The following is a 27,536-nucleotide window of genomic DNA, read 5'->3' as shown; positions in this document are numbered from 1 at the left end:
TTCATTCCTCCCTTGTCTATGAATAAACTCCTGTCACACTCAGCTAATCATGCTGCAGCTTCTGTGCCCTGCCCTTTCCCTTTACCCACCTCTCCCTTTTTTTCCTTCTTCTTTGTCTTTGCTGTAAATTGTTTCCCGATCACGTTTTTCAACTACTTCTTAAAGTTAAAGCTGTTCCTCTCACTTGCTAATGTGGTCAGGCGCCTTCATTCCCGACCTCAGAGGCAAGAGCTGCTCATGGACTCAATTAATGACGTTACGCCTGTAAAGATAACTGGGGATGGCAGGAGGTTGTTGGATGGCACTGGAGGAGCACGCATCGTGGCCAGTTCAGAGTAACTTGACAGCTGGCAGTCATGAAGAAGAGAGCAGAAACACTCTGTGTCAGCTTTGAAGACAGACAGTGAAGGGAAAAAGAGACAGTGAATGTTACAGGCCAAACATCATGACTTTATTAACAACTTCTGCTGTTTCTGTTGCTAGGATTTATTCTCACAAGACTCTTTTGTAAGGAGCAGCATCCCATAAAAGATAATAAATCGAGTTCTCATTTTACTGCTCTTCTTCTCCTGGCAAAACTTTACTGAGTTGTCTTTCACTGAATGGTTGGAATTTATAGAGCTTTTAGTGACCTCTTGTGGCTAAAAACAGGCCTTTATTCTCCCTCTTTTTTTACTGCCACTCAGAAGCTTATGAATAAAACCTATTTATTCCATTTATTGGAATTTTGATATTGCAGTTTAAGTGAATTGTTTGCATTTGATTTAATGATTTAAAACAATATTTGGTATCTTTACCATGTTATTGTATTCATCAAGGATACAAGCTGCACAAAAAATTGGGAAGTGATTTTGTTTGCAGCCATTCTCTATGGATCATCACTGTCTGCACCATTTATGTGCACAGTTTTCCTTATGATTTCACTGATACATATGACAGCAATAGAATGTATTTTCTGTAGTTTCCTGTAGTTTTCTTATTTCCATTTACTTACTTATATTCTCACAAATTATAGTGTGTAGTGTGTGTGTGTGTGTACGTGTTTATCTATACCGGTGGGGACTTGGTGGGGACTTTGACCTGACTCCACACTATCTCGGTGGTGACTCACGTCATGGTGGGGACCAAAAATGAGGTCCCCACGGGGGGAAACAGTGTTTTCTTGGCCATGTTGTTGTTACTGAAAAAAGTAAAAGTGCAAAAAAAATTTCTTTAGTGTAAGGCATTGTTTTGGTGTTGGTTAAGGTTAGGGTAAGGGTTAGGAGTTAGGTATGAATGGGAGTCAATGGTAAGTCCCCACAGGGATATAAGAACCGTGTGTGTGTGTGTGTGTGTGTGTGTGTGTGTGTGTGTGTGTGTGTGTGTGTGTGTGTGTGTGTGTGTGTGTGTGTGTGTGTGTGTGTGTGTGTGTGTGTGTGTGTGTGTGTGTGTGTGTGTGTGTGTGTGTGTGTGTGTGTGTGTGTGTGTGTGTGTGTGTGTGTGTATACACTTGTTTCTGCTATACCGGTGGGGACTTTGACCTGACTATTTGCTATAAAGGTGGGGACTTGTCTTACGGTGGGGACCTAAAATGAGGTCCCCACGGGTGGCAACACCGTTTTCTTGGCCATATTGTTTGTTTAGGGTTAGGCATTGATTTGGTGATGGTTAGGGTTAGGGTAAGGGTTAGGAGTTAGATATGAATGGGAGTCAATGGTAAGTCCCCACCGGTATAGAAAAACAAACATGTGTGTGTGTGTGTGTGTGTGTGCTATTGTTAATTTGTAAAACAAACAAAACAAAAAAAACACTTCCACATTACTTTCTCTAAACCATACATGATTATTTTTGAACAGGCTTCATGACTTTTTCTTTGTGACTCCCAAGAAGACACTCATGCCAAAGATTGTCAGTGTTTCTCTAAATTGTCATTTATTAAATAAACTTACAAGCAAATATCCAAAAAGTGTTGGGTGCATGTCCAAAGAGTTGTTAAAATGACATGAAACACTGAAAACTTCTTCAAAGTCAGTCAAATAAGTATTGCATGGGTTCAATCCACTAGAGGGCGCCACCAGTTCAACCTGGCAATACAGAGCAATCATTCTGATGATGACTTTTCAAAATGGATATTGTATTCCATTTATGATATGACAATATGGAAATGTTCCATTTACAGGTTCATAGTTTCCTAATAAATTCTTTCCCAGAGAAGTTTCATGGATAAGTAAGCAGGATATAGAGGCAGGTAAACATCTCATTAATAAATTCCAAGTAATTCCCAACTTAAGAACACAGTCTTTAAGTCAGCAGGTCAACTGAACATTAAAATGTGAGACTTGTTCGCAGGCAATAACACTTGAACATACAGAAAACATTTCCAGTAATTAATAAAGAACGCATTACTATTAAGATATAAATTGATCGGCTGCAAAGTTCTCATTTGTTCATAATTAATAATAAGAAAATATCAGGAAATTACACACACGCATAACTGTATAGTTGCTGATCTTATTGAACATTTTAGAGCAGACTGAAGTGATGCAGCAATGTTTGACTACAATAAAATTCACAAAGATTTAGTTTTTGATCATTTCTAATATTCCAGTGTATAACAAATGACTAATACTGCATGTATTTTCAGTATTTAAGAATTTTTTGCTTTTAGAATGAAGCCTTAGATAAAAATCTCTGTTATTGCTGGTATAGTCTTCATTAGTCTCCAGCAGGGACAACTGCAGAGATCAAGCCTGTCCTTTTATGTTAAAATCCTTCCATATGAATTTTAGATGTATAATGATGCCTGCACAGGCATTACAAACTGTCTATCAGTGGTCCGTTCCCTTTCAAGGAAGAGGAAAAAGGCAGCTCCATTGTGTTGAGCAAGAGATCCTCCTAAACCATATTGTTATTGTTGATCTTGGTCCACTCAAAGATGTCCTGCTCACACACAATATCTGAGTTGATGAGAAGGTAGCGATCACCCACACAGAAGTGCTTCTGGCAGGCAGCACACTTGAAGCACTCTAGATGGTAAACCTTGTCTCGCACACGCATTGTCATCTCAAACGCCCGGATCCTCTTCTCACAGGAAGCGCAGAGACCGTCCTGACCAAACAGCCTGAGTGGATGAGAGAGCATCAGCATGTTACTGAGAGCAACATGGAAAACATTTACCTACTCATAATAGCATCAAAACGGAGAGCACAATCACCACCATCTCTATTACACAACTCTAAAGCTTTCCTCTTACCCTTTTAACCTCCCTTCCAACTTCTGCAATAACTGTTAATTTCCCCAAGGTTCCGGTGTTACAGTTGGATTAGAGTGGGTACATTATTAATTAAAGTAATAACTGGCTTTAAAGTTCCTCTCCAGTCATTGATTTAACCCGTAAAAATTCATCTCTGCATATCCAAGTTTGTTTTTCATCAGAATAATCCCTTTGTGTCTTAACCGTCCTGTTCACGGGCACCAAAAAATGTTGTTACCTTGTCTGAAAAAAATCAAAAAATTCAGCAAAAAAATCTCCAAATTTCTGAAAAATTGCAAAACCTTCAGGAAGAAAATTCCAATAATTCATTAAAAGTTTCCCTTAAAAATTTTACATCAAAAAAATCCCCCAAAATTTGGCGAGAAAATTCTTGTCACTATTTTCAAAAAAACATGAGCAAAAATCTTCCCAAAAAAATCCTAAAAATATCTAAAGTGATTACATATATATCAGTAAAACTTCCAATGTTTTCTTTAAGAATGTTCAGAAAAAAAATCTACATTTTTTCTGAATGTTTTTAAAGAAACATTTTTTTAACATTTCTTTTTTTTCCCACCAAGAGCTTTAACATTTTGACAGTGTTGATAAGTGTAGTTTAGCAGAGTAGATCTTCTACTGAATCCATTTATCTTTATGTTCACTGATTATATAACAAAAATGTCCAAACCGTGTCCACTTGTCCCTTTAAAACATGAAAATGCGCTTGTTCATTAAATAATTTCAAATCCAGCATGAGAAAAGTTTGTCAAAATTATATGCACGATTCTGTATTTCCTTTATTGTCGCCAAAATCATGAAAAAGCCCCAAACCGATCATGTGTTCATCTCTCAATCCTTCTTTTACCTGTCTGTAGCACTCACTAAGTTTAATTTAAAGAGAGTGCAAAATAATTTAGTAGAAGAGGTTTGCAGTGTAGTTTTTAACAAAGGTCCCTCAAACAGAAGTTAATGGTGCAGTTGTTAGGAACCATTTCAACTGAGGACTGACATTCTTTCAGAGCAGTGCTTTTCCCATATACAGTTATGACACCTAAACATGTTGACCAGTGTTTTCTGACGAGATGAGGGACCAATCTGCTTGATTAAATCAGGATGTACCAACATCACACCACCAGACCGACCTGAGGTAATCTCTCCGACACAATTTTCTTCCCAGCTTGTAGTAGAGCCGGCGGCCCACCTCCCCCAGCCGGCAGCCACACAGGTCGCAGCTCAGACAGTCCTCGTGCCAGTACTGCTCGATGGCCTTCAGGAAGAATCTGTCTCCGATGCTCTGCTGACAGCCGCCACATGTCAGCAGAGACGGCGGCATCTGGAGGACCTCATCCACCGGCTCCCTGAAGAGGAAAACACAACAGTTGCCGGTGTTTTGATCAGCTGTTTGGTGCATAAGATGCCTGACAGTGGTGACCCCGAGTGGCATCTTTGATTGAATTATTTTTTCCAACCAACACAGCTTGTTTTCCTTATTTTTCTTTTGAACTTCATTTTCTGTTGAGAGACTTTTCACATATTTGACTAATAAATACTAATAAAGTCTAGATTTCCAAAATGACTGGCTAGCATTTGGTGATCTATGTGTGTAGCTCGTCTGTCAGGTTCTGATGCTCCTGTTTCTTGCAGCTTTTTATGAATTATGATTGTTTTTGCCTTCTTTTTAGTTCTAACACTTTTTCATCTGTCTTTGATGCATTGCTACAATATGTTATGTTCCTGTCCACCTGAGGGAGCCTTTGGATATTGTTAAATACAGCACTGGATGAACAAAACAGAAAGGCTACTTTATTTAAGTGAAATATCACATACTCTATGTGACACTAGAGACTAGTGAGTTAGTGAGTTTAATTACACTTGGACAGCTTTACCTACGTGTCACTTCAATTGTTTAAGAAAAAAAATACTTTTTCCTGTCAAGTGCAATTTCTACATTAAAATAAAACTCCACTCTTGGTGATAAACTTGAATATTTTTCTGCTTCACAGCAGGGGACTTCTGGCTATCAGTTACATGCAGTTGTTTCACATGGGACGGTTTGGCTCAATCATGCTGCGTCCTTCCCTGTCTTAGAAATAACATAATTTCAAGTTTATAAGTCATGTACTCACTCATTGGCTTCCAGTGTCTTCCTCTCTATAGTGGATGTCATTCTTCTAATATGAAGTCCAGATCAGATATGAGAGTCCAGAGCCAGCAGATCAGCGGATACCTGTGAAGCTGCCTGCACCTGCTTCAACAGCATCCAACCTGCCGCTTACAGTCTTTGTGTGTGTGTTAAATCAAAAAAAGGCAACTGAGTCCAGTCGAAATGGCCGCAAGACGAGAACTGTGCGCTCTGAGCAGCTAAGCGATGATGGAGGACACTGTCATCATTTCCTGAGGCAACGACCCGAGGTGACACTTCCATGTGTGCATTCTCTCATCCCGTAGCCACTTTACCCACTGTCCGCTGCTTTATTCGGTCCGGACACCATCCAGCCGATCAGAAGGTCACTGGCGTGGATCTGCGTGTCCGTGCGTCCCTGTCAAAGTGCGCTCCTCTCCTCCACACGAAGCCGTTATTGTGCGGCAGCATCGTGTTTAAATACGTCGGGCCCCCTCGGTGTCTGCTTTCGTTTCCCTCTTCCTGCTCACGACTGTTTGACAATGGGGGGAAATCGGTCTTAAAGCGACAGCTAAACACCGCACAGCTCCTCGGCCGGGCGCGCAGCTCCGTCGTGACAGAGACTAATGAGTTCATTATTTGCTGCGCTTGGCCAAAGTGCCGATTGGACCAAAGATAAAGAGTGGCGCGATATAATTAGCTCATGAGTTGCGTGTTTGCTCTGATAATTAGGCGACAGCAGGCTCATTAGACCCTGTATGAAAAGAGAGTGTTTAAATGTGTTGTATCGTGACTTCTGTAGGGGTTTTGGAACCACTAGTTGTGAACAGTGACCTAATTAACGGTCAATGAAGCATTTACTAGTGTTGTACAGGTCAATTATAAGACATCAGTCCAAATCTGTTATTAAAAGTTATGAAAAACATCTCATTCTTGTTAACAGTTGTGCATTTAACTAAAGTAGCCAACTCAATAATGCAACTTTTGGAGATCTTGCATCTGAATATTAGATTAGATTAGATTAGATTAGATTAGATTAGATTAGATTCAACTTTAATGTCACTGCACAGACTACAAGTAGTATGGCAACAAAATGCATTTTAGCATCTCACCAGAAGTTCCAAACAATCAGTTAAAGTGCACGACAATGTAAAATGTCTAAGTGGAATAAATTTAATTGCAGTATGGCCATCCAGACATATAATGGTTAAGAAGTATTAACAGTCTAAACAGTGCATGTAAGAATGCAAAATATTGAATATGCAAGATGCATAAGTTATATATATATATATATATATATATATATATATATATATATATATATATATATATATGTATATATATATATATATATATATATATATATATATATATATATATATATATACAGAGACACAGTATGTGTGCATACAGTAAGATATTTCTTATTATTGCTACGTTATGCTTCTTTCCAAGTATAATAGAGAGATAAATATTGTGTTTTCCTCTAATTTTATTGCATTTATTTGTCATACTACCTACTTTGTTTCATTTTACTTCCAAATGCATTATTGTTATTTAAATGCTTTTCATACCCACACAGGTGCCTTAAGTCAGGTGGTTAGGTCTTTTCAGACTAACAGAAACCCCTCCAAAGATACATCAAAACTATTGTATAATATTTTGCTGTATAAGATCCTAATCTGTGAGCACAAAATACTATGTTACACATGAGAGATTAAAGAACCTTGATAATGCACAATCACCTCTTTCACCCTGTCAGATTTTGGTATTAATTTAAAATATGTTTTTGAACACAAAATATTTATTTTAAATACTATTTTAGCACCATACAATATACTGTAAGCTTTAACATTGCATTTCAAACTGATCATATGCTGAATCTCCTCCATTAGAAATGATAGTTTTCAGACAAATGTAGTGAAATCAAGTGTACTGCACGTCCCTCAGAGATTTCATCGACTACAGGGTGAAACTACGAAGGAAATACTTCGAGTTTCTCCTACATACATATTTGTCTTCGGTACTGAGTCCCTGGATAAGTTGCTACACTAAGACATATTTCAAAGTAAGTTCCTTTGAAGGTTGTCTCCGTGAGGAATGAATGCAATGATATTTCTACATAGTTGGTGTCTTCACAGCCTTTCCTTTTCAAACCGGAGCTGCTATGGGCCCTTCTCTTATCTGCTGCCAGTGCTTCAGGGCTGCCTGCAGGAGGGAGGGACGCAGACAGCAGTTGGACTGGGCAGCGAGATAAAGCACCTCAACTCCGGCAGCCAGAGTCAGCTCCTCCGCCAGATGTAGCGGAGGAAGATCGCAGGCAAGCTGTAGATGTAGGCTGAAAGCGTCCCTGGGCTACACAATTGTTGGACTGTGTAGATACCAAGCAGAGCAGGCCCAGGAGCAAGGTGAGCATGGCACTGCTGTGTGCCAGCTACACAGAAAGCAGAGCAGCTTGACAGAGATAAAACTCAAGCTGAAAATCCATCAAATGGAAACCATTTTCAGCATGAGATTTCTGCCTACTGCCTTTGTACAACGCAGCGGCATACAGTAGCTTAGTTAGTCTTCACTGAATAGGAATGTCACACATTTTAACCCTAATAATCACATTTATTATCCTTCAGGTATGTTGTAAAAACAATCTCAGCACCACAACAGCCGATCTGCAGCTTCTCATCATATCATATTAAAAGTTAGCTCGGTTGTTTTGTAAATGTAGATGTTCACGTTGCTATTATTTAAGCACATTAATGACTTCACATGCACAGTCTGTCAGGGCAGCACACCACAAAGTAACACATTACTAAAATTACATACATTTGTCTGTCTGTATTGTAAATTTCTTCACTGAGTATTCACGCTACAAATACTAATCAATGACACTCACTGCTTCTTTTCTTTTGAGTCAACACAGCCACCTGACAGAGCCAGCTTAATTCTCTTAGACACGCAGCTGAACCTTGCTCTTGCCATGGCGTGTTTGTGTGAGATGCTCTTTGGGCAAGTTTTCACCAACATTGCTGTTGGATTTTAGGTAACACCTTACTAAAGAACATCAAAGAAAGATCTTGTTTATTTCTTACTTATAAGGATTGGGATTTGTGCTGATTTGTGGAGAAATGGATGGTTTATTGTTATATTATTCACTGGCAATTACATGACACTGCATCTCAGGCAAAGTTGCAAAGTAATGCAAAAGTAATTTAACAAGTATTGTAAAAAAAAATAAAAATGCAGGGAGGAAACTGCGCTTCGGCTTCCCCCCACAGTCCAAAGACATGCTGAGGTTAACTGATGATTCTAAATTGTCTGTAGGTGTGAATGTGAGAGTGCTTGCTTGACTGTCTCACTGTGTAGCCCTGTGAGACTGATGACCTGTCCAAGGTGAACTCTGCCTTAAACCCAAGTCAACTGGGGTATGCTCCAGCCCCCCACTCTGACCCTATAGAGGCTAAAGTGGTTTATAGATAATAGATGGATGAGTTATGTGTGATCATTTACTTTTTTGAAATCATGGTTTGAACACCCATGATAATCTCCCCATGTGGTCCATTCAGTAGCTGCTCTGGAGGTTTCAGTTGTAACACTTAACCCATAAGAACCCACAGTGACACCAGTGTAACAAGCACTTTGAGTGCCCCAGTCTCTTCCTTGTAAAGCTTTATGTCTGACCTTAACTCGTTAAGTCCTTTAAGGAAAAATGGGTCTGGGTTCTTATGGGTTAATGCAACATAGATGAGATGTAAGCCAAAATATTTCTATGATAAATTCCATCTGCTGAGGCTCTGGTGGTGCGAATCATTGTAAAGAGCTTTTTCCAAGGTCAGTGATGAACTTTAGATTTCAAGTAGTTACAAAATCTGGTACATGTTTTCTTTGATATTCAGTCCGATATATTTGGCATGATTAAAATGTTGAACAGAAATAACAGGAGAACCCAACCCAAGGTTTTGAGGATCTTAATCGATACTGCACATAGATATACATACAAAACAACATATGGCAGATGAGACACAGGCAGAGAGAAAGTCATTACTGACATTGCACAAATCATCTACTTCTTCCTGTGGAGTTGACTGAAAAGGCCCAGAGGATGTGCAACTGGCAAGCAGACATGGAGCTTTCCTGGTGGGGGTTGGTGCACGTTGCATTCACTTCCTACCCCCTCCACGTATGATGGCACCCTGCTCATGGCTTCTTAGATAGACAGGTTGACTCCAGATGGTTCAGCATGATACAAGAAACAAGGCCCACAGCGCAAAGTGAAAACTCTAGCATGCTGTCATTAGGCAGTGAAACCCTTATCAGTGCTTTTAAAGCTTCCTAAATGTCAGCAGAAAGGAGACGCACTCAACTGTAGGCATGACATCAGCTTGTCTGTCTAATGGAAATGGACTGAGGAGTTTCAAGCTTCATGTTATGATTTAAATTTTACAGCATTTTGCGTTATCTAAATTTTCCATGCAACATTGGGTTCTACATTTTCAGCTTTCACTCTTGTCTAAGGTTGAATTTGGGGAGCAAACAGTTAAAAAGCATTGAAAACCTTGAAGGAAGTGGTGTTACTCATGTCCAGCTTCCTGTTTTGCCTGTTTGGTACTGAGAGCATTATGGAGCTGAAAGCTGTTTGGAATTTCAGGGCAGTTGGAAAAATCGTCAGCACTGAGCAAGCAATTTAACAAACAATATGAGTTTAGAACTATTTCCATTACCAAAAGGCAAAAATGTTGGCTATTGCAAGGCTATTGCAGGACATGCGACTAATATACCAATTTAACCTCAACTTACAATATAATGAGAGGTTTTCTTCTAGTTACTGTATAAGTGGAACAACAACGGTTATCCACACATCACCAATAGACACATGCTTGCAGACCTATTTCCTGGAATAAGGGGCTCCGGACATTGTGTTGACTCTGTGATAGCACCAACTCAAAATTCACCATTTCCTGCCCAATCTGAAGTGAACTGGTTGCTGTTTTAGAGCTGTCCTCCTGAACTGCCACTGGTCTAGAAATGTTGTATTGTTCTGTAAAAGCTGAAGAGCGTGGCTTTTAACCTTAAAGATTTTGCTGTAAAGGTCAAAGGTCAGATGAAGACCCACCCTGGAATTTTTCCTTGAAAATGGCTGTTGCTTGACTGAAACACAGCAGGCTGCGGAAATGAGTCACTCGTTGAAAGGGAGCTTCACTTACCCTTGGGATCCTCCCATAATCAGTATTATCCTGAAAAGAAAACACGTTCAGTGGAACAGTGCAATCAAAGAGCTGTGCAGCCATGTTAACTGCTTCCTGTATTTGGCAAAACAAAAGAAAGCTGGTTACACATTCTTTCGAGCAGTTCTGTGGTCAGTTTGTTCCCCTTTAGATACTGATGCAAACTGTGGTCAAGGGTGAAGTAAAAACAGAAGAACATAGAAGAGCAGTTCTTGGGTCTCAGAACAGTTTGCTAATCAAACAGTCCACTTGTGTTCCATCAGAGTTGGTCACTTTTTTTTTGCCATTTATTATCATACATAATAAGAAATAGTTATAGTTTTAAAAGTTAAGTTTTGTACATTTGTTTAAAACAGGTCTACATATTTCTAAGTCAGAGTAAACTCATTAAGGGAACTCTTTTTTTGTCAAGCCAGTCATCAGCCAGTATTTTGTTGCTGCTCTTCCTGCTGAGCTTTACTGCCATCTACTGATGTAAATTACACAAACCATGTTGGGTTGAAGCAATAACATGAGCTCTGGAACCCATGTTATACTTGCACATGTGAATCTTTACATTTACTTAAGTTCTGGTAAAGCTTATTATATGCTAGAATTATTTAACAAATTGTGAACATGGGGAACATTAGAAATGCAATACTAAATAATCTGATATTATAGAAATGATAAAAATTTGACAAGTTGTACGTCAAAGCAACAGGGATGCTTGAGAGGCAGATGGGTTGGTGGTTGTAAAACTGCCAGACTGAAATTTGATGTGTTCTAAATTAGAAAAAATACTACGATTATGTTTTTGGAAATATAATGCAAACACATTCTACATATTTCAATGGCAACTGTCTACTTGCTGGATTGACAAAGACGTCAAATCAGGCAGATGAGCCAGAAAATGTGGTGGAACCCTGTTTTTAATGCTAAGTATAAGTATATATAATATGTTTTCAACATATACATACATATATGTTTTACTGCAATTGTTATAGATGTGGTCTGTGTTACTCTAGTACATATTAGAGGGGTTGTGACATATCACTAATGATAAATGTGGTAATAAAAATACAGTTTTGATTATAAATAACACACATATGACCATAATGAACAATTTGGCAGCTGTCTTGTTAACACTTTAATGTAATCGGTGATCTCAGCCAACATGGTCTTGATTGCAGATGTTTGGCCTTCATAATCTTTTGTTTATCAGCTCATGTCGTTGCCTTTTCACTATCCATTAATTCTAATTGTTCTTTTTATATGCTTTTCTACAGTTGTGATTACTAACCCTCTCTTTCTCTCTCTGTGCCGCTGCACTTGTACTTTGAATGTAAATCATTTACTAAGAAAGAGATAAAACACAATAGACAAAGCTGAAGATCTGAAGATAAATTTCAGTGACGGCATGTTTTTCCCCCAGTTTTCCTGTTGAAATCACAATAATACTGTCACTAGGAATTCTTTTGGCCATCAGAATCATGTAATAAAAATCTAATTCATAACTGCTATGGTACATATGCCATGTGTATGTATTAGCATGTTCACTTTCACAGCTCTGACAGAGATTTACAAGGTGGAGTTTTTATCTTTCCATCTCGTAGACTTGCCACCTTTTCTCTTTGAGAAAGACAGAAAGAGCTTATCTGTTCAATTGCTAATTAGGTTTTCACATACAAAGCTTTTGACTTGGTGTTTGGTATGTATGTAACAGTAAGCACAGTGTAAATCATGAGTCTTTGGCCATGTTGATGAGGCCAGTTGCTGTTAGGAAAAAGCTGATCAGGTGGCATAAGTTCTGGTTGTTTATCTTAGTTTAGAGGAAAAGAATGCATTTCACCAATCAGATTCGATCACATGAGAAGCACTCAACAAGATGTGTTATTTAAAAAAATGAAATACTAAAACGTCCGAAAATGACCTTTGCCAACTCAATCCTTAGACCATGGGAGGTGGTTAAAAGCCTTGAAAAAGACTTGTTTACTTTTAACACAAACTAATTTAGCTGTAGAATAAACATTATTATTGTCGTTTTTGTTTTTCCTGTTGTCATTGTTTTATTGTAAAACATTTCATATTTTTGTAAAGTGAAATATGAATATAAGTTCAACTTAATTGAATTTCTAAAGGTCCCACAATCTAGTAAGTCATCTCAGCTATTTTTAAATACCTACTTCCACATTGAACTTGAACTTCAAACTGCTGCAAAAGATTGCAGTCATATATTGCCATGCGTGATGGGTTGTGTGATGACACAGGTGTGATCCAACACATGGCAGGGTTACAGTGAGATGGGACAGCTGCAGAAACACACTGTATATGGCAGAGGGACAGAGAGACAGGATAGCCTAATCAAAGCTAATGATTGTGCAGATTTTCTGCCAAGAAGCTTTGCACATTTATGCCTGAGCATAAATAGTAAGTTTAAAAGTTTGAATTGCGGAAAGATTCTTTAGGTGCTAAGCAATCGTAATAGTATTTTTGAGTGGTGGATGTAAATTTTGCTATATTTACAAAAATTATTAATTATGGTCTGTTTCTGTAGTTTATTTATGCAGGCATATTTTGGGACAGCTAAAAACGGACCTTCGCCTTTATAAAGAGTTTCTCCGTCTTTCGAACCGTCTCAGTTGTCGGTGAGGCCGGCGGGGCGGATCCCACACTAGAGTGAAAGAGAAAATAAAGCAACACAACAATAATAACAACTCGGCCTTTTCGTACATTTCGCTAGCAAGCTCCCCTGTGGATATATCACATCAAGGTGGGTGAATCCGGAGTTGTGCTGTCCAGGTAACGGGTCTCCCGGCCGGCTGTTGGCTCGCACGCGTCGGTGTAGCTATCAGACAGGCAAGCTAGCAGTACGCGAGGATGCTAAGTCAACGGTCTGTGCTAACGGTAGTGTGGCCAAGGCCATTTTACCAAACCGAGAGACACACCGGCGAACCGGTCGCATTGCTGGGCCAAGCCCGGGCCACAGACCTGGTAGCGGGAGGTACAGATTTATAGTTTGAGTAACAGCGGAAACAATTTGGCGAGTAGGGAATGTCGGGTCCAAAAACGTCCTCCCTTCGGTTCGCACTCAGTTTGAACTAAAGTTAGCCAGATTATTTGAAAGAATAGTTTTATGGCTCATAGATGTGGTCTGACTGACACAGATATTGTATAAGCAAATTGTTACTGCACCATGTTTCCGCATTGTGTACACCTCATTAGCACCTGTGCTACATAGCCGCACTGTTTTTCTTGTACTAGCAAATCACAACTCAGCCGCGTACACCTCTGTTGTTATTTCATATGCCACTAGCTACAGGTTTTTCTTTTGTGAAGTAAAATATGTGACTGTGAAAAGTCAGCTATATTTCTACAGCTCCAAGTCGCTTTGCAGTCTGTACAGCAGACCCACTGTAGCGTGTAACCTGATGATATGCCAGATAGAGATAAGTTATTAGATTCATTTGGTTTGTCAGCTGAGACTTCCAGAAACAGTTTTGGTAGACACATCGTGTGAGTCTTTATTGAAGCTATGGTGGGAAATTGACAGCAAACTGTCAATGTTTGGGCCGTAGTTTTGTTTTTTTTTTTTTTTGGATCATTTCCATATTGAGACTGAGTACACTTTGCTTCTAGAAATGTATCTGAATTACTTTTACATAAGGTAACATGAGGCCAGGGAACGCTGTGGCAGTAATAGCTGAGTCAGGGACCTGCTGTGGTTGAATTAGTGTAATATGTAATGGCGCTGATGTGGAAACTTTATCTGTACTGACACTGATTCAAGAATCTAATCAGCGCATTTTCCCACAGATTATTGTCAAAATGATTAATTTGACCCAGATAATTGACTTAACATAATTAGTAATTAATAATGAAGAGAAGCATTAGCTGCAGCCCCGATCTAATGGCACAGACCCCAGTGGTCACCATGTAGCAGTTATTGGCTTTTTATAGTCTGAGTTGGTTTCAGCACATGCTGATGAGCGATTTTCAAATACTCCTTTTGATTATGTACTTGTATTACTTTCATTGATTAAAGGATCTCTTTACGGTCACCAAAAGTTAAACTTTTCCACTTTGATTTCTAGATGCCCTCAGCAATGAATGCAAATAGGACAGTGCAATCTGCCAGCCCAGATGTGGGATCCGCTCCAGGGTCAATGGGCAATTTTTCACTCTGTGGACACTCTGAAGTCTTGAAGCAAGTGCTGTGTGTTATTGACAAGAAGGTCCGCAACATGGAAAAGAAAAAGGTGAAGACTTTAAACAACCATTTCTTCCAGATCTTTTTCCCCATTAATAACATGCAGCTAAACCTCATACTTCAAAGCAGTTGATACTTGAAGTGTCCTAAGTAAACTGGAGCCAGGACAAGAAGATGTCGTGTCAAAATTTAGAGCTGTTTTTTTTAAATGTTCTATTACAGAGCAAACTGGATGATTATCAAGTCAGGAAGAACAAAGGGGAGGGTCTCAACCAGGACCAGCTGGTGGGTGCACATACGTATTCATGATTCTGCACACATAATTCTGTAATTCTTAGAAAGACTTTGCAACTTACCAATGTGTAAAATATCTGTTTCTTCTTCATCTTTTTAGGAAGCACTCGCCAAATACCAGGAAGTCATGAATAACTTGGAGTTTGCCCGAGAATTGCAGAAGACGTTTATTGCTTTGGGACAAGATGTAAGAATGACTTTGGTTTTGTAGAAATGTTCACTCAGATTTGCGTCCACCTTGGCCTGTGCTAACCTGCCTTAATGTTGTTCGTCTATCCCATCATCAGATCCAGAAGGTGGTGAAGAAGTCTGCACGGCGGGAGCAGCTGCAGCGGGAGGAGGCAGAGCAGAGGAGGTTGAAGACAGTCCTGGAACTACAGTTCCTCCTGGACCGGCTGGGCGAAGACACTGTGAGACAGGACCTGAAGCAGGGAGTCGCCGGCATACCGCTGCTGACAGACGGAGACCTCGCAGCTTTTGATGAGTTCTACAAGTTAGTGGGGCCAGACCGTGACCAAAACGTCAGGTTAGTCTAAGCTGATATCTGAATCAATTACAGATGCAGAAAAGCCTCTTTTATCGCTTTTTAACAACAGGATCCCAAAACTTTATTGTTGCACACACAGGTTGACTGACCAGTATGAAGATGCATCTGTGCACCTCTGGGACCTGCTAGAAGGGAAGGACATGGTTGTGGTTGGAACAACATGTAAGTCAAATTTAAATTCTTGATGATTTCAAGCTGTAGAAATCAACAGAGGATCTGTGAATGTATCTCTTTGCTTTGGCTAATTGTCGTCAGTAAAAGCTTACCAAGGTTAGATGTTGAAATCATTAGTCACTCAACAGAAAAATAATGTACTTTATTTGATTATTAGTTCAACATTTAAGTTATTTTTTATCAAATACGTTCTGAAAATTCACCATTCCCTCCTAGAAAATTGTGAATCTTTGAAATTATTAATGATACTTAGCATATCATTCAGTTTCTGATGTTTGCCCTTTAAAACAAGAAACTTGTAGACATTACTTTGGGCTATGTGAAACAGTGATTTTCGTTTGTTGCTATTTAACCTTTTTTTTTTTTTTTTAGACAAACTGCAGTAAAACATTTCATGGAGAAAGTAACTGGTGAAATAATCAATACTGAAAATAGCTGTTAGCTACAACTGTTCTGCAGTTTACAGCAAATTAAAGTTTAGATACAAGGCGATTCATTATTCAACCCAAACTGGCTTTATTTAGATGCCCAGCTGGTGGTGAAAATTGTTGGCAGGACATTTTATCAGATGGTTGGTGACACAGCAGTCATCAGCAAGCTTTGTGTCATGTTGAAGCTGGCCATAAGTAATCTGTCACATTCTTTTGATTAGTCTAAAGGCAAGGTAGATCGACATGACAGAAGTTCTAAACAGTACCTTCTGGTCAAAAGGTGCTGCTTCCTTTGGCCAGTCTTAATATGTTAATGTAAAACGTGCATTGTGTTTTGTTAACGCAGCATGCATGCAGTGCTGTGATGTGAATAATCAGGGCTTGGGGATATTGGAGTACTGCATTCTCAGCGGTCTGGCCTCGGGCTTTGCGCTGCTGCATTCTGCTCGGGGGCTGAGAGCTGTGGGCTTATCCTGACTCAGCAGTGAGGCAGGGTGCCAGTGGCCCTGTCGCCTGTGGTTCCACTGGTCAGAATTTCTGGAGCCACATTAGGATACTGGTGACCCAGTTCACTGCTGTGATACCAGTCAACCCTTTCACCTCAGTAAGAAGGTCTCATTTTGGGAATCACAGTGATATTTATTCAGGCAGCAGCAGACCTTTTGACCTGAGGCATAAGGAAATGAAGGAAATAACATTGAGCTGCTTTGTCTGTACAGCCAGAAGTGTAAATGCATGAGCTATCCTGCGGGCTTTTCTCCTGAATTACATGTCATGATTGTGACATTAGCAGATTTAAATCTATTTAAACTTTAGCTGCAGTCTGTGCTTGGGTTTGTCAAATCATGTTTTAATGCCCACATTACTGTAGTTTTCAGTTCTTCCTGTAGCTGTTACAGTGAGGCAGTTTGACGTTTAAGGGACCAAATTGTTCTGCCAGATGAGATTTCTGTGTTGTTTTTTCTTAGAAGACAAAATGCATATTTTAGTGTATTGAATAGGCTTAAACAACATTTGAAATAGAAAGTGTTGATAGTTGTGGGCTTCCTTCTTTATGTTTTCTTCTAAATCTGGTCAAACTACAAACCAAAGATTTTTTTTTGTGCTGAACAGTGGCTTACACATTGTGGAGTTAAATGAAGAATTGACTTTTGCATTTTTTTAAGGTGGACGTTTAAATTTGGTGCATCACAGGCATGTTGAGTTCAGAACCAAAAAAACTTCTGCAGAAGATGCAGCAAGTATTGATATTTTAGAGGCTATAATCAGTATGTTTTTGGCTTTTGTTGCTTAGGAGATTACTTAAATGACAGATTAATAAAATCATTGTCAACATTGGTGTATTTCACAGCAGTCCAAAAATACCAGCAGAGATTTTAGTTTGATTATAAGGATGGTATGATTGTTTGAGTATTTTAACACCCAAGGATTTTACAAGTTAAATTGTAAAATCCTTGTTCAGTGCATCAGAGGTTTTCCACACTGGATGATCTGCAAACATTCACTGCTCACTCATGATTGTTTGATAATTGTGACCTTGTCAATATGATGGCCGAATGTGTGCTTTCTTGACTTTCCACTGATATGCTGACCATGTTATTCCTCTGCTAGACAAGGCACTGAAAGAGACTTTGGACCAGGTTCTGCTGAGCGGGTACTTTGACCGGATTCCATCTCACCAAAATGGAGTGTGCGAGGACGAAGAAGAGGAAGAGCCAACCGCAGCAGCAGCAGTAGCTGAATCGTCAGAAGCAGAAGAGCAGACTGTTGATCCAGGTTCTGGCTGTTTTCCGTGGTCATGCTGCATGAAACTTGCTATTTTAAAAATGCTAATGTAATCAAACGATAAATAAATAAGCCCTGTATTCTCTCTCAATTGTGTTTTCTCTTTACAGAAACTGAAATAATTGAGGAATTCACAGAACCCATTGCGGTGGAAACAACAGAGGTGAGCGGAATGTATCCCTTGCCAGCAAAATCGTTGCATCTTGGCATTCTGTTATTTTTTTTTTAGCTTTGTGCTGATGTTTGCTTTGTTCCTTCCAGTTTGTAAACAGACAGTTCATTCCAGACGGCACATATAGCGGCAGTGAGAAGGAGCAGGGGGATGAGTGGACCAGGGAAGCAGAGGTATGCTGCAGGGATGTTCAGATGAACTTCTCCTTTTTTATGCTGCTGATTATTTGCCATTTTTTTCTGACTTGATGTTTTTTTTGTTGTTGTTTTTAATTTTACTGCATCCTAAAGGCAGCCTATCCTTGAGAACCCCTTTGAGTCCAGAACTAGCTGGTTTGGACATGAATCTGTATTATTTTCAAGGAAAGTTTACTCTAATCTACCAAGAAATAATCCAAGACGGTTTCATATCATGGAATACTGTGCAAAATATCCAGTCAGATCCTTTTCTTGTGTGACTTGGTCATATGATAGATTTGGAGTTTAGTGAGACACAGAGCATGTCTCTATGATGCATAAGATGGTGTGGTTAACAAATTATGTGATCTATTAATTGAAACCATTTGGAACATGAGTGCAAGTGGAACACTTCTCTTTCCCAGACAATATTTGCTGTATGTAAAATACTTTTTGTTTCTGTAAACGCTGCCACAACAATATGAAAGAAGCCGTGAATGCACTTTGTCAAAAAAAGCAGTGCATAGCTGAGTGACTGCTGCTGCCATCATATCACACCTGTTTCTTCTCTCTGTCATGTGAAAACTGCCGATGTGATATTCAGATTAGATTTGTCAGTGCATGATTGGATTTTGCCTTTGTTTGATAGCGACAGCAGAGACAAATATTTTCAAGGCGGCCGAGTGTTACTTACAATCGTTTTGGCACAGTCCTGTGATGGCAGCAGCCAAATGATCAGCAAGCGGCTAAGGCTATGAAGTCCCTGAAAGAAATGCACTGCATGCTGTTTTATAGTGCACACAGTACGCAACTAACGTTAGATAAAATTGGGAACATTTGATGGCAACAGTGGCACCATGCATTGTCAACATTTACATTTATTTCTTGGATCACACACTTTGGTTTTTGTGTGCTCATCCTGCAGCCAGTAGCTCATTTCTTCTCTCACTGTTGTGATCATTGTCAGCATTAAATATTCAGCTGCCCATTGCGAAAGATGATATATTCAGCTATTGTGATTCAAAGTTTCAAAACAAACATAGAAAAAAAAAAGTAAAAGTCCTTCAGGGACTGGTGAATGCAATTTACAGGCAGGTTACAGGATATACAGGCTCCTTCTCTGGTGAGGGCTGTCAGGCAGATGTCTGAGCACCACACTGCAATGGTATGGTTCCATGTGATAACTGCAGCATATGATCTGCTCCGACTAGTGCAGGTTTTTGTGCCGAGCATGTTCTCTCTGTCATACTGTTCAGACTGTTACTCATAATAATAAATTTAATTTGTAATGCACTTTCCATTATGCAAAATGTCAGAGTGCTAATATTATGCTAAACAGTTAGTCATTAATACCAACTATCGCTAGCGCAAGATTTAGCATGCACATTCTGGCACGGAAGACAGACAAGCTGAACTAATTCTCACCAAGTTTAAATATTGCTGTTTAGATGTAAGCCAGCCAAGTTGGACCAAAGCTAAGCCGCTAGCTATCTCTCATATGTCTCATTTCCAGTGCTAGCATCCATGAATGCAAAATGTGCCACCTCCAAAAATTGAGACTAAATGTTTGAATGATTATTCTTTCTGACCTAGATCATGCTAAATTTGACCTTCTGTCCATCCACTTGTTCTGCCCTTTTTCCACTCTCAGGCCGTTGGTGCCTTGCAGCAGCAGCAGCAGCAGCAGCAGGCGGTGCAGCCTGCAGCTCCCCCCGTCGCCCTGGAAACCCACCCCATGAACCTAACGTCTCCTGCACCACCTACTGACCCCATGGTCAGGAAGCAGGTGGTGCAGGACTTAATGGCACAGATGCAGGGAACTTACAACTTCATGCAGGTGAGTGCGGATGTTAGAGGTGTGAATGGACTCGTTTAAGATGAACTAGGGTCTGAGCAGAATCTTTCACCAGCGCTTGATGCACAATGCATGCCTGTTAGGTTTGTGTCTGACTTGATCCTGACTCATTCTGGCGTCTTGCAAACATAGACACTGATAATCTCACAAGATCATGGAGGCTGCGGCTTCTGGAGCCAGGTGCCACAGTTGCTTTCCACAGACAGCATGGCCTCAGGGCACGTTGGGAAATTCTTTACACTCACTAGGCTAACAGCTGATTGATTCAGATATTGGCTCAGCAATCTAATTGTTTGTTAGGATGCCCTAATTTGAAGGTTTGTTTTGTTGAGGAAGACGTGTGGTTCATGGTGACTTTTATCAGTCAAGGAGGCTGAAAACATTCATGTTACAGATCACAAGCTGCACCCAGTATATCGCAGTTCTAGAAAAGTGTATCTTAGCTTGGACTGATTTCATTCATGAAGTATTTAACAACACAAACCTTTCTTGTATGGGAATGTGAGCATTGTTAAAATAGTGTTTTTACAGATGGTCTGATTGCATTAGTAATAACAGCTGTTGTCTTTGTATTTGTTTCTATTTGCCTATTAAGGTTTTCAGTGTATGTTTATGTAGTTGAAGGACAAGTCTGCTCTGTTGATTTATATGAGAAAGCATGTCAGAAGAAGGTTGAATCCTGAAGAGAGATCACAAGTCTAACTTGTATAGCTCTTTAATAGACTAACCTGTCATAATGATATATAGGCCTGAATGCATTTTATTACATCAGAATCAGATCTAGCAGGATGTGAGCTGTAAGTTCTTGTAGAGAATGAAGGCTGCTGGAAACAGTCCGACTTTACTGCAGCTTTTTGGCTCTGCAGCCCCACTGCTGCCGCCTGCTTTCGCCCGCTTTCCAGGCGAGGCACAGTTCATCTCAAGCGAGCCAAATGACTGTTTTCTATAGATTTTGCAGCATGATACTAATTATTTCTGTTCTCAGGACTCCATGTTGGAGTTTGATGGACAGGCCATTGATCCAGCAATTGTATCAGCGCAGCCCATGAAACCTGCTCAGAGCATGGACGTACCGCAGATGGTGTGTTCTCCAGGTAAGTTTTACAAGGACAAGCACTCCTCTAATGTCATTTGATGTGCAAATATGACAGTTACCAGACTTCAAGGAGAATTTTGCTTGACTGATGTGCAATGCTTACATTTTTTTTAAGTTCTCCCTGAGTCCCGGTTATCGCAACCCAACTCCGTTCCTGTCCAGCCTGAGCCCACACAAGTGAGTATTTATTCATGATCAGACAATACTGATGGTGTAGACACCAGTAAGAAATCACTTGGAGGATGTGTTTAACTTCTGCTCTCTACATTTACAGGTCCCCATCGTCTCCCCGACACCGCCCCCCATGTATCAGACCTCACACACGCCAGACCCTCGACCGTCAACAGAACCCATTGACACTATTCAGGTAGACATACTGTGCTTTTTGTCTGGAGATTTCTTTTTTTTTTCCGATGAAACTATAAATATTAATTATCAATACAAACAACATGAGTTGCAGATCTTTTTTTTTTTAAACTTGCACTAATTGTTAGTTTGTATTCAGGATTATGTATTACAAGCTAGCAGAAAGTAATCAAATTGCTATCAGCATACGTGGCATTTATTTAAGGACTTGCTTCTTTTAATCTTGCCAATAAAACTTACAGTTGTGTCAATGCAACTTGTGTCTTCCCTCTTCAACAGACCTCCATGTCCTTGTCGTCAGAACAGCCTCCTCCCTCCACAGCTCTCCCTCCTGCCTCTCAGACGCAGGTTTTCCAGCCAGTTTCCAAAGCTCCTCACAGCAGTGGCATCAATGTCAACGCAGCACCATTCCAGTCAATGCAGACAGTAAGGCTCTGATGGCAGCGATTTAAAAAAAAATTCCTGTTTTTTTTCAATTGGACTGATTAACGCTTTAAACCCCGAGCAGTATCTGGATGTTTTTGTGTCTCACTATTTAACTTACCGTGGGTCATTTTTCACTGCAATATAAAATCCTGCACCTTAATGAAACACTACCATGCCTAGAAGCACAGAGAAGTCAAAAGTGTCTCTGTGCACTATAACAAAGTTGGAAATTATTGAATGGCTGTAGTTGAATTTCTTTAGGTTGTTTTAATTTCTGCAACAATTGAGAAATGTAATCAGCATGTGCATCACTTTTTGAAATGCCTGGAAAAAAAATACACACTAGATGTTTTACTACTTACTGTTTCCCTCTTTGTCTCCTACCAGCTCTGTGTAAACACATCCAGCAGCTCAGATTGATTCTTTTGGTTTTTCCATTTTCTTCTTATCACAAATGTTGAAATTTTATTGATTTTTATATTGTTTATTTTTTTTTTTGTGATTTAAAAATTGCCCTACCTGCAAAGCTGCAGTGGGTTTTAGGTTTCAGAGAGTTAAACAGTTTCTTTAATGAGAAGATAAACCTGTTAATCAATAACTGCTAACTCATGGTGTCCTCATCTGTGTCTGACTTGGCTAACTGTATGCTCTATAAGTATTCTACTGTGCATTTGCAGGAAAAGTAAACCGGATGCTTGTTTTCGCCATTGTACACTAATGCTGTATTCACTATTTCTGGTCCAATTGAAGTTTTCATACACATCGTTTCCTACTGGTGTCAAAAGTCCGACATGTTTACTAGCATTCATGTGAGAAACATATTTGCATAGTCATCATTGCAGTATTCAGACTGCTGTATAGATGAAACAGCTGTTTGCAGCACACAGTGTGCATCTCTGCCAGTGGAGTGCAAGCAGAATTGCATTAATGACTTCAATTAGGAATTTCTGGTTAGGTCCTCTCACATTGCAGTCGTGTGGATTTGTAGTAGAGAGGCTGTATCCAGGAAATAGTGCGTAATGGACTTTACTACTAATGAGCATGTGACCTTTCCTCTGGTTTTGCCTTCATCACAATGTGGCCTTTGTTCGTCCCTCAGGTGTTCAACCTTAATGCCCCAGTCCCGCCGGCTAATGAGACCGAGGCTTTGAACCCGGCCAGCCAGTACCAGAACAGCTACAACCAGGCCTTCAGCGGCCAGTCACAGCATCCTGTGGAGCAGACGGAGATGCAGTCAGAACAACTGCAGTCTGGTGGGCACATTTTCAATATTTCTGCATTGCTTACTGGATTCAGTGTTTCTGCTTTGTTTTCTGGAAGCTGCGCTCTTATTAAACTCCACTTTTATAAATGCAGTATGATTTTGACTGGAGATTGACTTGTCTGTTTTGGGGCACTCTACCTCATCTTTTTTAGTGGTTGGTGCCTTCCATTCCCAAGACCCATCGGGAGGCCATCAGCAGCCTTCCCAGCAGGGCCCAGGGTTTGGCAGGCAGACTCAGTCCTTCTATAACAGCAGAGGCATGTCTCGTGGTGGACCTCGCAACGCCAGGGGCATGATCAATGGCTACAGAGGCTCGTCGAATGGATTCAGAGGTACACTGTTCATTATTTTTAGTGGTGGGACGTGATTAAAAAAAAAATCTAATTAATTACAGGCTTTGTAATTAATTAATTGCAATTAGTCGCACTTTTGTCAAATAGCAATATTTGACACAATAAGTGAAGTTTTTCAATTCAAATAAAATTGTGGGTGACAGTTGAGTCAATGAATGGACATATATGGCTTTACAATTTAAAATTTATAAAAATTGTAAAATGGGGGGGGGGAGTGGTTTTGATTATTTAAAGCCTGGATTTAGTTTTTTTTTTTCCCACTGTATGGCACATAGCATCAGCATAAGTAGTTCAAAAAGTCAAAAATTCAGAAATTCATTCTGTTTTCATAGTTTCTGGATCTGACAATTGGTGTCATTTTGATGTTTTTTGTTTTTTTTAGGAATATAAATTTTTATTTATGTAATTTTTTTACAAACAAAAAGTTTATAATTAAGTTATTAAAAGACAGATGTTTATGTTATTACTCCTTCAAAGAGGCAGAGCCTCAATGGAGTAAAAACTAAAACAACAAAATTGTTTTATTTATATTTATTTATCTGCATTTTTCATCCGTCTACTACATTCACAGATTACTGCAAAATCAAAGTGCATTTATAGCGATTATATTCAACATTTTAAAACTTTTTGTAAACTCAAGCACTGTCTTGAAAGGTGGGCTACGATGGGATGGCTACATGTTAGCCATTAGTAGGACTGTTGAAGCTAACGTTAGCTTTGGTGCTAACACCAACATGTTCTACCGTTGGCTTGAAGTGCTGCAGTGATCAGAAAACTCATTGTTGCACAATTTGCACATAACCACGCTTTAATCTGGCCAAGCTCAGTCTCATCTTCCTTCACTGTTCACCAGTGCACTGAAGTCACTCAGTGCTTCCTATGTTTCTTCATCGCAGCTGGCAGACAGACTTTAGGTTCGTTACCGCCACCTACTGACTGGAGTGTTAGTCAGTGTTACTGGTGTGCCAGAAATTAGGGAACTGAGAAAGGTGCGATTAAATGCGTTGTTATTTAACGCGTTATTTTAGGTGTAATTAATTAATCAGAATTAACGCATTAAAGTCCCAGCCCTATTATTTTTATTTAATCCCGTTTCGAACATTGAATATGTAACATTACTGGATTTATCAGTCTCTTATAGTGCTGTTTTTAGTTATGTTAATATCTGGACAGGACAGAATGCTTTTACAGAAAAGTCCAACATGGTTGCACAATATTTATTAATGTTTGTCAGTGCACAAGTTGTTGTCCATCAGCTTTAGCATACCAGCAGGGTTAGCTATGAAAGCTGCTCATTGTGGCAGTATTTAATTGAACTTCATTTGATGTGTTAACTTGCACTACATGTTGAGTTTGAGCTTTAGTCTGCCTTCCTGCACAACCAGGACCTGCAGCTTCTCTGCTCACACTGTAATTCAGGATGTACCGTTTCAAGTGTAATATTTAGTATCTGATATGTAAAGGGAGTGTGTGTTGAGTTGGAGAAGTGTTTGAAATTGAGGAAGGAAAGTTTTTCTGTTGTCACAGAGGAACCAGATGTCATGTTGGGATGCAGTTCTTTTTTGTTTCACGCTGAATGTAAAGCATTTTCGAGAGTTTGTAATATCGCACAAGTTGTGTTGCAGAGCTAGAAAAGGGGACAAAGTAAAAATGAATTGGACATGGGAAGAATTACTCTGCAATTTAATTGATGAAATAGGTTTGTTTTTGTCCTATAAAAAAATGAATTTGGCATGTACTGCATCATTCTCCCTCGACAGTGAAATGAGATGTAATCCTGTACATCTAGCATAGGCGGTGCAGTACAATATTTATTTATTCATATGTTATTTTGTCTTACCTGTTATCGTTTTATCCCACAAAGGAGAGGCATCCAAAATTTTGTTGTACATGTCAGTGACAATAAAGGCATTTGATTTGATTTGATGATGATTTCATCTTTTTTTTTTTTTTTGCATATTTTACCTCAGTTTAGACTTGTTGCTTTGGAAGTGTTGGAAACATGCTGTGCTTGTTGATGCATAGAATTGCTTTCACATTTACAGAATATGTTGCAGCCTTAAACAGGCCTCTGAGTTTATTTTAGTGTTTCCCTGAGGAAGACCATTCCAAGTTTAAATCTTTGTATTTCCAGGTGGCTATGAGGGTTATCGTCCTCCTTTCGCCAACACTTCAAACTCTGGATATGGACAAACTCAGTTCAACACACCTCGGGATTATTCAAACGGGAACTACCAGAGGGTATGACAGAAGCATTCAGACTCCCCACTGGATTTGTTGATGTAATTTTTGCCGTTTGTCAAAATAGTTTCTCAATTGTCTTTGTTTTCTCTGTTGCTTAAGGACGGTTACCAACAGAACTACAAGCGCGGTGCTGGCCAGGGCCCCAGAGGAGTGTCAAGAGGCAGCACTCAAGCAATGCGATCCTGAAAAGGCCTTTCATAATGACTGTGACTGATTTACTTGCACCACACGGAAAATTCAAGAATGCATTTGCCCCTGCTCACTCATGCTCTCTTTTGTTTGTTCTTCATCAGTGGTATTTTTCCAGTCTCTTCAATCAAAGTAATGCTTGCTTTGATAATTGGAAATATTGAATCATTTAAAGTTTAAAACACAAGCTAAGCTGTACATCCAATCATTGATTACACAAGCCATGTGTTTCAATATTCCTGTAAACTTGAAAGATTTCATAAGTTATTTTTTTGTATAAAAAAAATGCACCTGCCACTGCTGGTCCAATCCTTGGGAGTTTTTTTCCCCCTTTCTCAGTTCTTTTCTGTCATTTTGGTTCTAAAAAACGTTTTATGTTCGACGAGCTCCCGTTTCCTTGTTTGTAAATTGATGTTGCTTCAAGAGTTTCAATAAAGTTGTGTTGCATACCCGTGTTTCAGCCTGGAGTTTTTGCTGTACAGTTAAGTGTTATTCTCAAGGCAGAACATGTGAACCGTTACTTGCTGTACAGTTTTAAACAGTTTACTGTTGTGTTTAATTTACTGTTGTCACTGTGCTTTGAAATTCAGTTATGTTTCTAGAAGGCCTTGTGAGAGTGTTTAGGTTTTGCCACGCAGCCACTATTGAATAGGTCAAAGAACTATTCTCCAAATATCAACATTTCATGATGGTTACAAAGCCACATCTTTTTCACCATAAAGCAGTCGTTCTTTATCTGTGACCAAAGTTTAAGTAGATCTGATCAGAGTACAGATGGATCAAATAATTACAATATTCTTACAATTTTCTGGTGTAGGAATTGTGCAAAAAAAAAATGCTGTTCTTAGTTAAAGCTTGTTTTGTTTGTCATCATGGTCCATTTGTGTTGCTTTTAAGCATAATTTATCAGTTACAAAACTTTGTTTAAAAGTTAATAACTGACAAACATGCTGATTTGGAATACACTAAATTAAAGTGTTATATGTAGTGCACAAATCGGAACAGCAGTGAATGCTTTTGCTTTCCGAGGCTGACTCTTACAGCTGGGATTATCAGTCCTAAAACATACATCTCCATTTGTTTACCAGGAGGAGTAAAGAACTGCATCTTACGTTAACTTTCACTGTTAATTCTCTCATTTTCAAAAAAATTACTGTATCTTCAAAATGATATTTCCCATCACACTTTTCAGTTTCATCTAAAGGTTCAAACCCCAATGGTACAATTATAAGATTGAAATTGTTTACAATGACAAAACAGTTTTAAATGACCCAAACAATAAGCGTAACTAAAAAGTCCCATTATTTTTCTCTCCATTTTGGATTGTTGTGGAGTTTGGGGAGACTGAGAAGAACAAACCGGTTTCCATGCGAGAAACTTTTTGCGGCTCGTCGCACAGTGTTGA

General features: G+C 39.3%; 2 protein-coding genes across 2 annotated transcripts; one reads left to right on the top strand and one right to left on the bottom strand.

Annotated features, from left to right (window-relative positions):
* Positions 1 to 1,885: 1,885 nt before the first annotated feature.
* lmo2 (LIM domain only 2 (rhombotin-like 1)) lies at positions 1,886 to 6,002 on the bottom strand. The gene is made up of 3 exons (XM_022192957.2): positions 5,359 to 6,002; positions 4,375 to 4,590; positions 1,886 to 3,100 (listed from the first exon to the last, which is right to left on the bottom strand). Exons 1-3 carry the CDS (start codon positions 5,397 to 5,399, stop codon positions 2,875 to 2,877), a joined length of 483 nt encoding a protein of 160 aa, XP_022048649.1. The 5' UTR covers positions 5,400 to 6,002; the 3' UTR covers positions 1,886 to 2,874.
* A 7,164-nt stretch (positions 6,003 to 13,166) lies between these two features.
* caprin1b (cell cycle associated protein 1b) lies at positions 13,167 to 26,580 on the top strand. Its single transcript, XM_022192926.2, has 18 exons — positions 13,167 to 13,322; positions 14,644 to 14,808; positions 14,982 to 15,044; positions 15,154 to 15,240; positions 15,341 to 15,579; positions 15,680 to 15,762; positions 17,817 to 17,981; positions 18,101 to 18,153; positions 18,252 to 18,335; positions 19,990 to 20,175; positions 21,179 to 21,287; positions 21,405 to 21,466; positions 21,564 to 21,656; positions 21,935 to 22,081; positions 23,181 to 23,334; positions 23,498 to 23,677; positions 25,833 to 25,939; positions 26,042 to 26,580. Exons 2-18 carry the CDS (start codon positions 14,644 to 14,646, stop codon positions 26,126 to 26,128), a joined length of 2,064 nt encoding a protein of 687 aa, XP_022048618.2. The 5' UTR covers positions 13,167 to 13,322; the 3' UTR covers positions 26,129 to 26,580.
* Positions 26,581 to 27,536: the final 956 nt, after the last annotated feature.

Source organism: Acanthochromis polyacanthus, chromosome 8 (assembly GCF_021347895.1).
Source record: "Acanthochromis polyacanthus isolate Apoly-LR-REF ecotype Palm Island chromosome 8, KAUST_Apoly_ChrSc, whole genome shotgun sequence".
Classification (NCBI taxonomy): Eukaryota; Metazoa; Chordata; class Actinopteri; family Pomacentridae; genus Acanthochromis; species Acanthochromis polyacanthus.
The sequence above is the reverse complement of the archived record's forward strand: the minus strand, read 5'-3'. Positions and strand labels throughout refer to the sequence as shown.